The sequence below is a fragment of the Nicotiana attenuata genome, unplaced genomic scaffold, assembly GCF_001879085.1.
Source record: "Nicotiana attenuata strain UT unplaced genomic scaffold, NIATTr2, whole genome shotgun sequence".
In the NCBI taxonomy this organism is placed as follows: Eukaryota; Viridiplantae; Streptophyta; class Magnoliopsida; order Solanales; family Solanaceae; genus Nicotiana; species Nicotiana attenuata.
This window is the reverse complement of record NW_017671286.1, coordinates 34,760-48,168: the sequence shown is the minus strand read 5'-3', so window position 1 is coordinate 48,168 and position 13,409 is coordinate 34,760. Positions and strand designations below refer to the sequence as shown.

The 13,409-nt window shown below is 35.6% G+C and overlaps 1 protein-coding gene across 2 annotated transcripts; it reads left to right on the top strand.

Moving 5' to 3' along the window:
- The first annotated feature begins 401 nt into the window (after nt 1-401).
- On the top strand, nt 402-12,552 carry LOC109207290 (NADH dehydrogenase [ubiquinone] 1 alpha subcomplex subunit 9, mitochondrial). Of its 2 annotated transcripts, none has more exons than XM_019370179.1 (13): nt 402-600; nt 747-834; nt 1,549-1,613; nt 1,708-1,793; nt 1,973-2,057; nt 2,140-2,210; nt 5,314-5,445; nt 7,370-7,485; nt 7,569-7,692; nt 7,803-7,871; nt 11,594-11,714; nt 11,806-12,000; nt 12,138-12,552. In XM_019370179.1, exons 1-12 carry the CDS (start codon nt 504-506, stop codon nt 11,943-11,945), a joined length of 1,194 nt encoding a protein of 397 aa, XP_019225724.1. In that variant the 5' UTR covers nt 402-503; the 3' UTR covers nt 11,946-12,000; nt 12,138-12,552. The 2 variants fall into 2 exon arrangements, with proteins under 2 accessions (XP_019225724.1, XP_019225723.1); XM_019370178.1 differs by having other exon boundaries at nt 12,115-12,552.
- The last annotated feature ends 857 nt before the right edge of the window (nt 12,553-13,409 follow it).

Here is a 13,409-nt window from a genome sequence, read left to right as displayed (position 1 = left end):
CAAACTGCTTTGTGATTTTTTTTCTTCAAAATAAGTTGATTTGAAAAGTTTGACCAAATAAACTATATATTTTGAAGTATTAAACATGTCATATCATTTTTATGAGCGGTTTAAGGAAGGTCGGAATTCAAAATTTAGGGCTTTTTTGGTACGAGGGATAAGAGATAATTAATTTCGGAATTAAATTTGAGATGAGTTTATCCCACGTTTGGTTGGGATAAAGTGATGGTATTACTAATATCTAGATTAGTTATCCCGGGACTGTATTATTTTTTGTCTCTATAAGAAAATGAGAATTACTAATACCGAAATAATTAATGATGGAATAACTTGTTTCATTTGTTAGATAATATAAAAAGATTCATTAGAAATCAGCTTCACTCAATTACTAACCGGGTAATAGTGTATTTACCGCTACCGTAATTCGGTGAGGTAATATAAATTTTCCTAGCAGCTGCAGTGCACCGTTTTTCCCAATTCCCAAACAGCGCCGAGAGATCAAGATGCAGGCAATCACGAGAAAATTAGGGCACCAATCTCTGAAACATTCACCTGCAATTTCATCTTTCAAATCTCTCTATCCTCCCTCTGATGATCACTGTATGTATCATTTCTCCCCTCTTTACGCATTTCTAGGGCAACTAAAGTTTTCATTTTTTCGATGAATTTTCCTAAAAGCGGTGATCTCTTATCGGATTGAGTTCTAGTGTTTCTTTTAAATTGTTGAGCGCATTCTATTATTTCAGATTATGGTTCGCGGTTCGCATCTAACGTTGCCACCAGTGGTGGCGGACATCTAGCTCGCAAGGGAACTGGTGGAAGATCATCTGTTAGGTAAAATACCATACGTCAAACCTTTTTCTTTTTAATTCTGGGGTTTATTCTTGTTTTTAATCTTATTTCGTATGTGTGTATAGATGGTACCAACTTGTTGAGACAATGGTTTAATCAAATTGGTACATTTACATTTGGTCGAGTGTTTTCCTGTGCAGGGATAAGTTTAAGATTTGATCTCTAGATTTAGATAACTGCTCGTTTTTTATAACCTTTGGAGAACTACTCCTTGTCTCAACTTATGTGATGCACTTTCTTTTTAGCCTGTGCGAAAATGGGACGGATGGATATTGTCTTACGAGTCAAATTATGAGTATTGAAATGAAAGGGGCCTCAAATAGAGCAAAATGGAAATATGGAATTTATATAGCGACTGTAACTAGTTTGGGATGAAGTGTAGGATAGTAGTTTTTGTAATCTTATACTATTCCACTAAATTTGATACATCATTTTTCGTTTCTTAATACTGTGATGGATTTTTGAATGTCTTTTTTACTCACTGTCATTTTTACTCACTTGTTTGGGATCAGGTCATTGTATGATTTGGGATTTCATGTTCTTTTTGCTTATTGGTTCTCTTGAATACCTACATGATGAGTTGTAGCTTTTTCTTCAGTGTTTTTATTGGTGCAGATTCTTTGTTTCATTTTGATGTGTGCAATTAGAAGTATGTGTTTGTTAATTTTATATGTTCTGTGAATCCATTGTTTGTAGTGGAATCGTTGCTACAGTCTTTGGAGCTACTGGATTTCTTGGGCGTTATGTTGTGCAAGAGCTTGGTAACCTCATATCCCCTTCACTTTAAAACGTATCATCTATAGGACGAAGTTACTTCAGCTAAATAGTGCTTGTTTTCCCTTTTTTGGTTTTCAGCTAAAATGGGCACTCAAGTCTTGGTTCCTTTCCGTGGATCCGAGGATTCTCCTCGTCATCTCAAGTTAATGGGTGACCTAGGACAGGTACACTGATAGTTGTGCTGCCATAATAGATCTTCTTTTATTTTATTGTGATCTGTTCTTTAATTTTTTTTTTAAATGTTTGAGCTTTATCTTAAGCAAACAGACACGAGTCACGATTACTTGTGAAAATGCTTCTCATTTTTATGAGGTTTCTGCCTCTCTTTGTTTAACTTGCCCAGATTGTTCCTATGAAATACAATCCCAGGGATGAAAATTCAGTTAAAGCTGTGATGGCAAAAGCTAATGTTGTGATCAATCTCATTGGTACGTCTTCTAGAATTCTTAGTCCGTGGTCCACAAAAATATCTTTTTAACTGTTGCGGTGATTTTAACTCTATGGTTCCAGGAAGGGAATATGAGACCAGAAATTACAGCTTTGAGGAAGTCAACCACCATATGGCTGAACAGCTTGCAATGGTAGGTTCTGTTTCTGTATTGCTTTATTCTATACTTAGATTAGTTGAATATCACTGAAGTAAGCTTCATGTTATTTTGAAAATACTTGCATTTTTTGGGTGATATGTTTCTGTTTCTGTTTCTTGATAAGTAAAATGTTGTCCAATGTGTCAACTTGGGTATTAATACTTGAAGACAATCTAAAATTAACTCATCAAGTCATTACAACTTGTTCCTTTGGTTTCTGAGAGTGGTATCATCTTCTTCTCTTTACAGATCCTGTGGTTCTCATTACTGTTGTTTATCTTAACTTGAACTTTGGTATTATTTGGACAAACCTCTTTTTCTTCTGTTGTTCAATGTTTCCCTTTTCCCCTTTTGTATGTCATTATTCAATATAACAGATTCAGAAAGATAAAGTTCTGTGTATGCGTGTGCAGACTGACGGTGCATCTGCCTATCTGCTTAACTGCCTTTCTGATCCTAGTTTGTGCACTTTGTGGAAAACAGAATTCTTCTGACCTAGCGAAGAACACGAATTTTCGCTTAGTTTCATTAATAGGGTGGGAATTATATGATTGAAAATTTATTACCTTTCTCATAAAAAAAAATAATAATAATAAATGTACTCCGGAGATGATAAGATTGATGGTGATATGATCACTGCCATGATATGAAATGATGAATCTGATGTTGCTTGCTTACTTTATGGTGTGCATATTTCAGGTGGCCCAGTTTGTGTCTAAGACCAAGTCCAAACCCATCAGAATAGCTTCAGATTTTTAAAACCAAAATCAGACCATGAGTAGTGAAAACACACTGTCTTGGTAGGGTTGACACTCTTGATCAGTTTTAGAAAATCAGTTTATTATATTATATTTTGTTTGGAAACAATTTTTGAGCCAAATTACTAAGAACATAACTATGGATGTAATTATGTAAAGAAGATTCACTTTTTAATCAAAGAGGCTTTAACGAGTACAACTAAAATATGATAGTTAAAATATGCATAATAACAAATTCCTCCAACAATTCGCAGAATTTTGATCTAGTGGTAAAAGCGCAACACATGCTGTGTGGGTTGGATGCATGTCACGGGTTTGTATCTGGCAAAAGCCTGGTATCTAAGTGGAGAATAGAGGATGATCCACTGAGCTTTGAACCGTGCGCCACTGGCCCTTGGTGATTTCTCGGTTATAAAAAACAGAGAGAAACAAATTCCTTCAACTAAAACGTTTTGTTGTAAATTCTGTACTTTTTGGTAGATTACTTATAGATGGGAGATTCTCTCATTATTTACCTTGTAAAAATCTTCAGAACCTAAAGTATGCCATTACCTAAAGTAATGTCAATTTTGATAACCTCAAAAAATAATATTTTCTCAACCAGTATAAGAAATTGAAACATGAATACTCCATTTATGCTATCACTATCTAATTTGTCCGTGCTTCGTGCTATCGTAAAAAATTACTATATAATATAACTACATAACTATAGTTATAAATTTTATGATAAAATAATTCTTTACAAAGTATAATAAAATAAGTAGCTTTAAGATAGAAATAAGATTTGTGAAGTCATGGTTTAGAGAGGCATGTAGCAAAAACCAAAAAATTTAACAAAATTTTGTGCAGAGCAAATATTCAGATGGACATAATATGAGTTGTTTGTAATGAATGTCGATGTTACACTATTAGCTGCAAATAAAGGAAGAAACAGTTTTGAAACAAAACGACTTATAGGGGAAGAGAAGCCAAATGAACTCGTTAAGATATCTAATTTGCTAAATATAATTTGCTAGATGGCGAATATTCAGATGGACATAATATGAATTGTTTATAGTGAATCTCGAGGTTACGCTATTAATTGCAAATAAAAGAAGAAACAGTTTTGAAACAAAACGAATTATGGGGGAAGAAAAACCAATTGAACACGTTAAGATATCTAGTAAATTATATATACATGAATTTTGGGCTTTTTAATTAATTTTTACACACATATATGTGTGTGTGTATATAGGCCAAAAACTCTATTTATTTTGTCCTAAAAGAGGTACCACATCACCTCGGCTATAGCCTACTTTATCTATATATATAGAGAGCGATTTGATGAAGATAACTGTTTGTTTGGGTATTACCATTTCATAATTATTTACAAGAAGTTTAGTAACAAGGGAACTAAAAACTTGTTGGTTGTTTCATTCTCAAGACCAGACCAACTAATTTTGGAGAAATTTCAAGTTTAATTTGATTCAGCTGGTTCTTGAAAATCATTTGCAACCCTTTTTGGTCACACTATTTTTGGTTAGTGTTGAGGAGGGCATGAGTCTATCCTATATGCGGCGATGAAGCTAAGAAGAAAATTGAAGGGTTGCATATGCCTTCCAGCCCCTTCAACTTTCAGCCCCTTTAAATTAAATCACATTTACTTTACTTCTGATTCTACCAAACAACACAAGTAGGAAGGATTAAATGGTTTACCAGGAAAAGTAAATTGCCCAGTCCCATTGTGTCATCCCCTCGTACGCAGTTTACCAACCGCAGAACAACTTTGTTAATTATTGAAGATCATCATCATTTCCAAATCTCAAAATATGTTGTAACTTTACACCCTTATTGTGCTAATTGAAAAAAATAAATTGTTTTTTTATGACATTCTAAATGGGCTAGAGAGTATTGGTTCTCTTAGAATTAAATGTCTGCATCAATCTCTCTTGCCATTGCTGTAACCAACCATGACACTGGCGACCTTGATGTCTTAGCTTCCATTTTCACGTCAAATGACGTGCAAATTAGTGATCATTTCTTCTGTCAGCTTTGTTGCTATAGTAAGATGATCTGAGGTTCGGGCCAGAGATGGATGACTAGGACTTAGCATATATTCTGGTTTAAAGTACTGGAAATGACAGAGAGAATTAAATGATCTACTACATTCACTATCTTCTGCTCTTTCTTTTGAAGTTGTTCATGAAGAGTGTTTTGCCTGTACTAGCATGTACTTCTTATGTCTGCAATGTTTCTGGTTGCATTTGATGATCTGCGACATTCACCATTTTCTGCTCCTTCTGAAATCGTTTGTGAAGAGTATTTTGTCTGAAAGTAATATGTACTTCCTATGTTGGCAGATTGCCAAAGAACACGGTGGTATCATCAGATTTATTCAAGTTTCTTGCTTGGGGGTGTCTCCTACATCCCCATCTAGAATGCTCAGAGCTAAAGCTGCGGCGGAAGAAGCTGTTGCACGCGAACTTCCTGAGGTGAAACATAGCCAAATTATGTTTAATCTATTACATGTACCTTTCAGGCTGCAATTACGCTCTTACTCTTCCCCCCACCTCCACCCCACCGCAAAAAAAGACATGTATCATATGGGCAGCCTTAGAGGCTCGTACAATGCGCACTTAAGCCCTGAAGTTCAGTTAAAGCCTGGTTGTGTGCTTAGCCTCACTTGAGTGGCGCTTTATGAAGGCGCAAATGTGTGCACCTCATCAACCACTGGCACTGTCTTTGAGAAGGCAGTACTAGACAACAAAATAGAACTGCATCTTTAATTTTTTATGAATTAAGCTCATTGATGGCATCAAGAAGATGCAAAAGTAGAATAAAAGAGAATCCAACAAAAAATGAGTGAGCTCCAATACATGAGAAGCTAATATAAGACCAGGGAGCTGACAAAGTTCAAAAAATTGTCAGGGGAATCTACAGGGGACAAATTGTGCCAAACTAAAGAGATACATTAAGCACCTAGCTTTAATAGAGTGATTTGGAGTTGATACACCATCAAAACACCTTCTATTCCTTTCTGTCCACAAACACCAAAAGAAGCTAACAGGGATCAGTCTCCAGATTCTCTTGATGGCTCTATGGACTTCTTTTTGATGAAGTAACTTGTTGATGGCTCTATGAACTTTCCGTGCCTCCAGTTTTCAAAGGATGCTTGATATGATAATTGAGAAAAACATTCTCCACAAATCTGAATGCATCTTTTCGTCTAAATAAATAAGTTTAAAATGGCTTTTAAGCTTGATTGACATAATATTTACTTTGTGTATTTCGCTTAATTATAATTATTTCAATTCTTGCGTCCAAAGTTGTTGTTGTGTTTGCAGTTATCTTTCCTTGCTTTGCATGTATCTATTTTATTTTTTCTTCGCCTAGCGCCTTTAATTTCGCTTCGGGAAAGCCCCAGCAAAATTTGGCTCTTTCCTGTGCCTTTCGCGATACTCTCTTTGTTTTTGGGTCGAACTTATCAGCTGTATTACTTTCTGCACCCATTTCGACACCTAGAGGCCCAAGAAGAAAAAGAGGACAAAAATTACAGTAAATGACTAGAAATAAGAAGTAATAGAAACTGTAATCAAAACTGCAAGACAATTTCTCTGAAGAAAAAGAGTTCTATGAGTTACATAACTGAGATCACAATATTACAATAGGTGATTTCTTTTTTTTCTTGATCAAGTAAATGTATTTTATTAAATAGGACCAAGAAGGTACACAAAAGAAGATGACTTCAAGGAATTCTAATTAAGTCATAAAGAAATTGTAGATCTCAAAGCAGGATCTGGTGTTCCTGGAGAAAGGAAATGGAGAATGGGTTAATGGTAAGTGGGTAATTTGGTGTTTGTTGTGGGGAGGGGAGGGGAGGGGATCAAACGGCAGTAGGTTGATGAATGGGGTAAAGAGCAACAGTCGGGGGTTGGTTGTGAAGACCAGTGGGGTAGAGTAACAATAGGTATGGGGATGAGGGTGAAGCAGTTTTGGTGGATAACACACCCACCAACTTTATGGCCACTGGACGGAATAGATGTCACCACAGTGAGATGCTGGGCCATAGTGGCTTGAAACAGAACACGGTGAAGCGGAGAGGAATTGGTGAGGAGGAAAATGAATTGGAAGAAGTTCCAGTTGTATACTGGGAAGTTCTTGCACCACGTAAACATAATTATTATCAGAAAAGGAATTGGAAGAAGTTTTCCCCTAACCTTGTATATGTGCAGGTAAAACCATTTCGCATTTACCTTTTGCTTGCTTAAAAAAAGAAAGGAAATTTTCATAACCTGATGGATATCTTATGTTGCTTTATTTAGTTATTTCTTCAAGTTACAATGTGCTTACTCCAGTCTCAAATATTTTCAATTATTGTTCTGGGGTGAAGTTGCTGATCTGCTCACTCATCTTCAGGCGACCATAATGCGACCAGCAGTGATGATTGGTACAGAAGATAGAATTCTGAATCCATGGGCACACTTTGCAAAGAAATATGGTTTTATCCCTCTGTTCGGAGATGGTTCGACAAAGTATGTGTCTGTAACAATTTGTTGTCATTCTTGGAGAATTTATTTAGCATCTATGGCTCATGCTCTTAGAAATGCTTTTGCAGAATTCAACCTGTATTCGTTGCTGATGTAGCTTCTGCAATTGTTGCTTCTTTGAAAGACAATGGTATTAGCATGGGAAAAGTTTATGAACTTGGTGGCCCAGATGTTTACACTATGCATGAATTGGTCAATATCTGCCCTATTGTCGTCTTTCCTTACTGCTTTTCCTGTTTTTAGTATCTCATTATTTAAATTAAATTGTTTAATGGAGTTCTGCTGATCATATTTTGCAACAGGCAGAGCTCATGTTTGATATGATCCGTGAATGGCCACGCTATGTGAATGTTCCTTTTCCTATTGCTAAGGCAAGTTCTTAAATAGATGGTTACCCTATGGCTCAATAACAACTTTTTGTCACTATTTATTATCTCTAACCAAGTTTTCAAACACATCTGCTTCTATATTTACTTTATATGTTTCTTGTCTTGTAAGTGGGTCTATCTGTTACTTTAGGTGTCTCATTTTTGGTTCATGGAAGTTTAGGATTTGGAAACCTGCTCGTATCTCTGGGTATGAGAATGTTGTAGTTCTTAACTAAGTGCTCCTTACGTTACCTGGTGCTACCTGCTTATTGTACATGATGAAGTTGGATTTCTAGATACAATAGAGGAACTGCACTTTTTGTTATTATGTCTTTTAGCACTGGCTTAGTGCAAGTATTTATAAATTTTTTGATTACTTACAAAATAAAAATAAGGTGCGCCGTATGTTACCTTTTGTGTGGCACTTTAGGTTTCTCCATTCACTCTTAGTAAAGAATTTATAGGAACCAATATCAGGATAGATGCTATAGTCCAACTGCATATATGACAACATATTAGGTTTCTCCATTGCAGATCAGATGTAATGGACCCAATAGTCTGTCTTTCAGAACTTGAAATGAAGCAAACTCAATTTGACTGCATTAACAGTAAGAAAAATTTAATCATTTTGACTGCATTAACATTAAAAAAATTTAATCAATTTGACTGCGTTAATCTAACAATAGCATGTAAATGTGATATATGGAGCATGCTATTTATTAACTTGGTAAACGCACAACCAATTTGACTACATTAATCTAGCAATAGCATGTAAATATGACACATGGAGCCTGCTATTTATTAATTAGGTGAACTCTACGAATTTTTCTACTTATTATAAAAAAAATTGCCAATATTCTTATATTAGCGCATGTATAAGGACAATGACTATTTTATTTGCAGTTTGAATTGAAGCAGAGATGTAAATATATTTAAACTTTAACAGCAGAGTTTGAGGTAGTTGGTGATAGAAAAAATGTGGAAGGTGTATGGTAAATGGAAGAATGGATCAAGGAGATGATATCTAGTCGAAATTAAAGGAGTAGTTGTTACACTCACAGCATTTGGTGTTTGATGGGAGTCCTTTTATTCTAGCTAGAGAATTGTAATTTGGTGTAGTGATAAGTGTGAATTCTGAACCTTTAGCTTTAGAGAATTCCCATTTTTTCCTTTAAAGAAAAATTATTCGGCATTGGCCTGAAGTAGAACTAAATATATATTGGGAGATACAAGGGATTCATGTAGCCAATTCTAAATAGTATGGAGTTGAGCCATAGTTGATTGGTTGATTGAGTGTGTGGAAATTTGTTTTTTTTTTGTGTGTGTGTGTGGTTGGGGGGGGGGGGGTTCATTGTGAGATTTTATATAATGCGTTAAAAAGTCAAGAACATTGTGGTTGAATACCTGAATACTTTATGAAAAATGTTATGTAGAATATTCTTCTTTTAAATCAGACTATTCTTCTTATTATCAGAATATTCTTAATGGTTATGTTATAAATTGAATGTTGAGAGGATCATTATGAATCCTCTTGAAAAAGAGAATCATTAAGAATATTATGTAGGAAGATCTTGATGATTATGTCAAATTGATAAATTTCATTAGCTCCTTACATTCGTCCTACATCAATGATCAAAGTTCTGCTTCAGTGATCAACAAAAGTTCTTAATGTTCTTTTGATAACGCTGTTGTCTGCGGCAGCTAGCACGACTACTTCAAAGGACACCGACATTCTTCCACCAGTAGAGATGCTTAGGTAGATTGGAAGGAGAAAAAAAACCACCTAGATTTTTTTGAGAAAAAATGAATCATGGGCTTCCATGGTTTTTCGTTCATGCTTCATAGACCGTTAGGCCATACTCTTGGTGCAAAAAAGATGATGATGATGATGATGATGATGATGATGATGATGATGATGATGATGATGATGATAAATAATAATAATAATAATAATAATAATAATAATAATAATAATAATAATAATAAAGTTATTAATTATTATGTTATTGCAGTTAGGCATCTCAAGGACTAGAAAACTTTTTTTTATTCTCATAGCTCAAAAGTTCAAATTTTCTGTATGAGGAGCTCTCTTAAATATTATTCATAACCAACTCACAACGAGAGATGTGTGTGTGTTGCTGTGGCTGACAGGCTTAGTGTGTCAGGGTTCATACAATCTTGGTAAGACTTACATAGTTCCTCCTACAGAAGGGCGACCATACATCATCCCACTAAAGTTATTCTTTGTTTTTATAGTTTTATCATTCTTGCTATTTTGGTGACTGTTCCAATGGCAATCTCCTCTTCTTGTGTATGTCTCTGATGTTCTCCGTTGTTCCAACTAAATCTCATTCATTTTACCAAGCCACTGACAATGGTGAAAATTTGTCCTTGAAGTCATTGGTCATACAGCTTGAAGTCTCTGGGTCTCAGCTCTAGTGATGTGTCTGTTCCATGTGCTTTTACACAACATCAATTGTGTAGGACTAGAGTCATCAGCGCTCTATCTTTCTTAGTGATATTCATGTTATCGTCAAATCATCACTAGACTATCGTGGATTCAATGATCTGGTCAATCTCTTAGTATTCTTGTCTGTCAACTGCTATGCATGTCCCATGCACATTATATCTCGTTGATGTATAATAGTACGATGGCCAAATCAGTGTCGCAGATTAAAATTATTGTGGTATCCATTTCTGATTGATAAACTCAGTTGCTTCGCTACATCGAGTTTTGGGAGGCATGTTGAAGGTCAAGAGAATTTTGAAGAATGTTGTGTAAACTATTAGTAGTGTATGTGTTTTAGTTAAAGTCAAAAGAATCACTAAGGATTTTTGTGTAACTTCTTAAAAAAATATTTGGGATCTCAATAATTGGAAATTTTCTTTGGTTCATGTAAATCATCTTCTTGTATAGGGAGGCTTCTTGTATGTTGTTAATTACCACTTGCAATTTGGAGTTTTCTCCCTTCTCTTTTCACAAAATGCAAAATAGCTCTCGCTCCTTTTCAAATTGAATACTCCTAAGTTTTATGATCGATTGTGCCAAAGAAAGTCCAATCTCCAAATAAAATATTTCACCTGTTATTACCTGCAATTATATACTTAATGAGTCACGATGCTAAAGCAGTTTTGGTCAAAAGTATGCATCCTGCTTTAGTTTGTTAAGTATTGGTTTCCTTTCATTGCAATGGTGTTTAAGGCACAAACAATTGTTTGGGGATAGTGTTAACAGACTTCCAGAGCCAAAGGAACTAGGGCAATTCTGTTTTATTTTCTCTCTCTCTCTCCCCCCTTTCTTTTATCGTCTAATTTAGTAAATTAGGACATATTGTCCTCCTTGGCATTCTTCATTTTATTTCAAGTTAACTAATCTCTATGTAAAAGGAAAAGAAAACATATTCTCATTAGACTGCTTCAATTTGTATTCCAACTAAAGAAATTAGAACAAGGTTATCTTAAGTGAGGAGGATACAATAAGATCTTCAACTTCAAAGCCGGTTAAAGCATTTTTCCGTATCTGGTTTGAATTGTTGTAGTTATGGAGGTGTTCTGCGTTCTTGTCTCAACTTTGTTGCTCTTATTTGGTCACATGGCATCAGTGATATGCAACCGGTGGAGGTCCTTGTTCTGTCCTTGCTGATAGTTCAGGATAGCATAGGGATCCTTGCATATGAAACTTGTTTGACATATTTACATTTTGGAGTTGGCTGTTTTTATTTCAGGCTCTTGCATCTCCTAGAGAATTTTTGCTTAACAAGGTTCCAGCTCCAATGCCTACCCCTACGATATTTAATCTGGATGCAATTGAAGCCCTTGCCACGGACAACATTGTGTCAAAAGATGGTTTGCCTTCTTACCTTATTTAATGTTTGACTATCCTTTGGCCATCTCATACATACGCATCCTTACCGTTCAATTTGTGGTTATTTTTCAGCTTTGACTTTTGAAGATCTAGGGCTTGCGCCACATAAGGTGAAGGGATATCCGGTTGAGTTTCTTATCCAGTATCGTAAAGGTGGACCAAATTATGGGTCAACTGTTAGTGAAAGAGTGTCTCCTGAATCTTATCCATGAAGTTCTTTGGTCTAGCATGAACGCCGTTTGGACCTTATTTGGAAGATTGGTGCAGGTAGTTGTTTCCTATGTTACAAGTTCCAAACTGAGAGGTGTATTATTCTGTTGTTAATTTTTCTTGCCTACATTGTAAACATTTTCATTGATCAATATATACATTTGTCACCAGTTAATTTCAGCTTCTTTTACAAGATTTCTGGAGTATAGCCGCGAGAACAGGAAAATAAATGCAAAGAGAGTTTTTCAGCAAATGCATGTTGTGTAATGCTGAGACCTACACTCTTTTTGGGGAAAGATGGAGTTGACTATGATTTTAGGTGTTTTTTGTGCCGTTGTCTCAAGGAGATTGTATTTTCTTTTTCGAGTTCACTTCTGTGTTCTCCCTTCTGTATTTCACCTAAGTAGTAACCAAGAAAAGTTGGAACATGATTGTAGTGTCAGGGTAAAAAAATATTATTTCAGTGTATTCCTTCTGTCCAACTTTTGCCATTGCTGTTCTTCTATTTGGCTGTCCAAATAGCCGTGTAAGTCTCCTAAATAAACAGAATACATACTTAAATACTTTACAATGCCAATGATGTCTTCCTGGTGGGAAATTTTTTCTTTCTTTTCAGGCTATGTAGATAGGAAGTGTAGCCATTTTTCATGAACATTTATTTATGCGCGTTGTGCGTTCGACAACTAGTTTAAATCTGAACGTCAGATGCTTCACTATTTACACCTTTAGCCTGTATTCTCTCATCAGATGTGAATCCTGGAAGAAAGTATTGATAGAGTGTTGATCAAGTTATTCCAAAAGGAGCATATGGTTTTCTTGTTGATTTAGGAAACCACTTTGCAGTTCATCCTGCAATATAAAATAGTCTAAAATTAGTGACCATTTGCTTCCGCAAAGTAGAGACAGTTGCTATCTCTTGTATTCATCGAAAAACCTCTTCATGTCAGCTGAAAGCGGATCATTCGAACATGTCAAATTGGAAGGAAGAAACGTAGGTGCAACGATGGTGGCACGACGTGGTGGCTGTGCTGGTGAATCACATGGCTGCTGCTGCATAAACATCTACATAAGCAACAACATTCAGGGTCTCAATAATTCCATCTTGGTTGGCAGCAAGGTGAAAATGGGGGATCCAGGTGTATGCTTTTCCATGAAAGATGTGAAATTTGATAGATGGTTTCGACAGGGGAAGAAGGGGGCCAAGAAGATAAAGGGTACACATCCACAAATCTTATTGATGTTGCTATTCACGTTTATTGCAGTTTTGTTTCTATTGTCATGTTTAGCCATGTGATCTATTCCTTTGTTGGCTTGGGGGTTGTCCGTAGGGTCCAACAGATGTAATTCGAGTTTTGTAGGTTCAACTAAATTTATTGCTTTCGCTTTATATATATATATATATATATACAAATACTAGATCTTGAATTCGTACGTGGACTCACTTGTCGACATCTTAGTTGGTACTG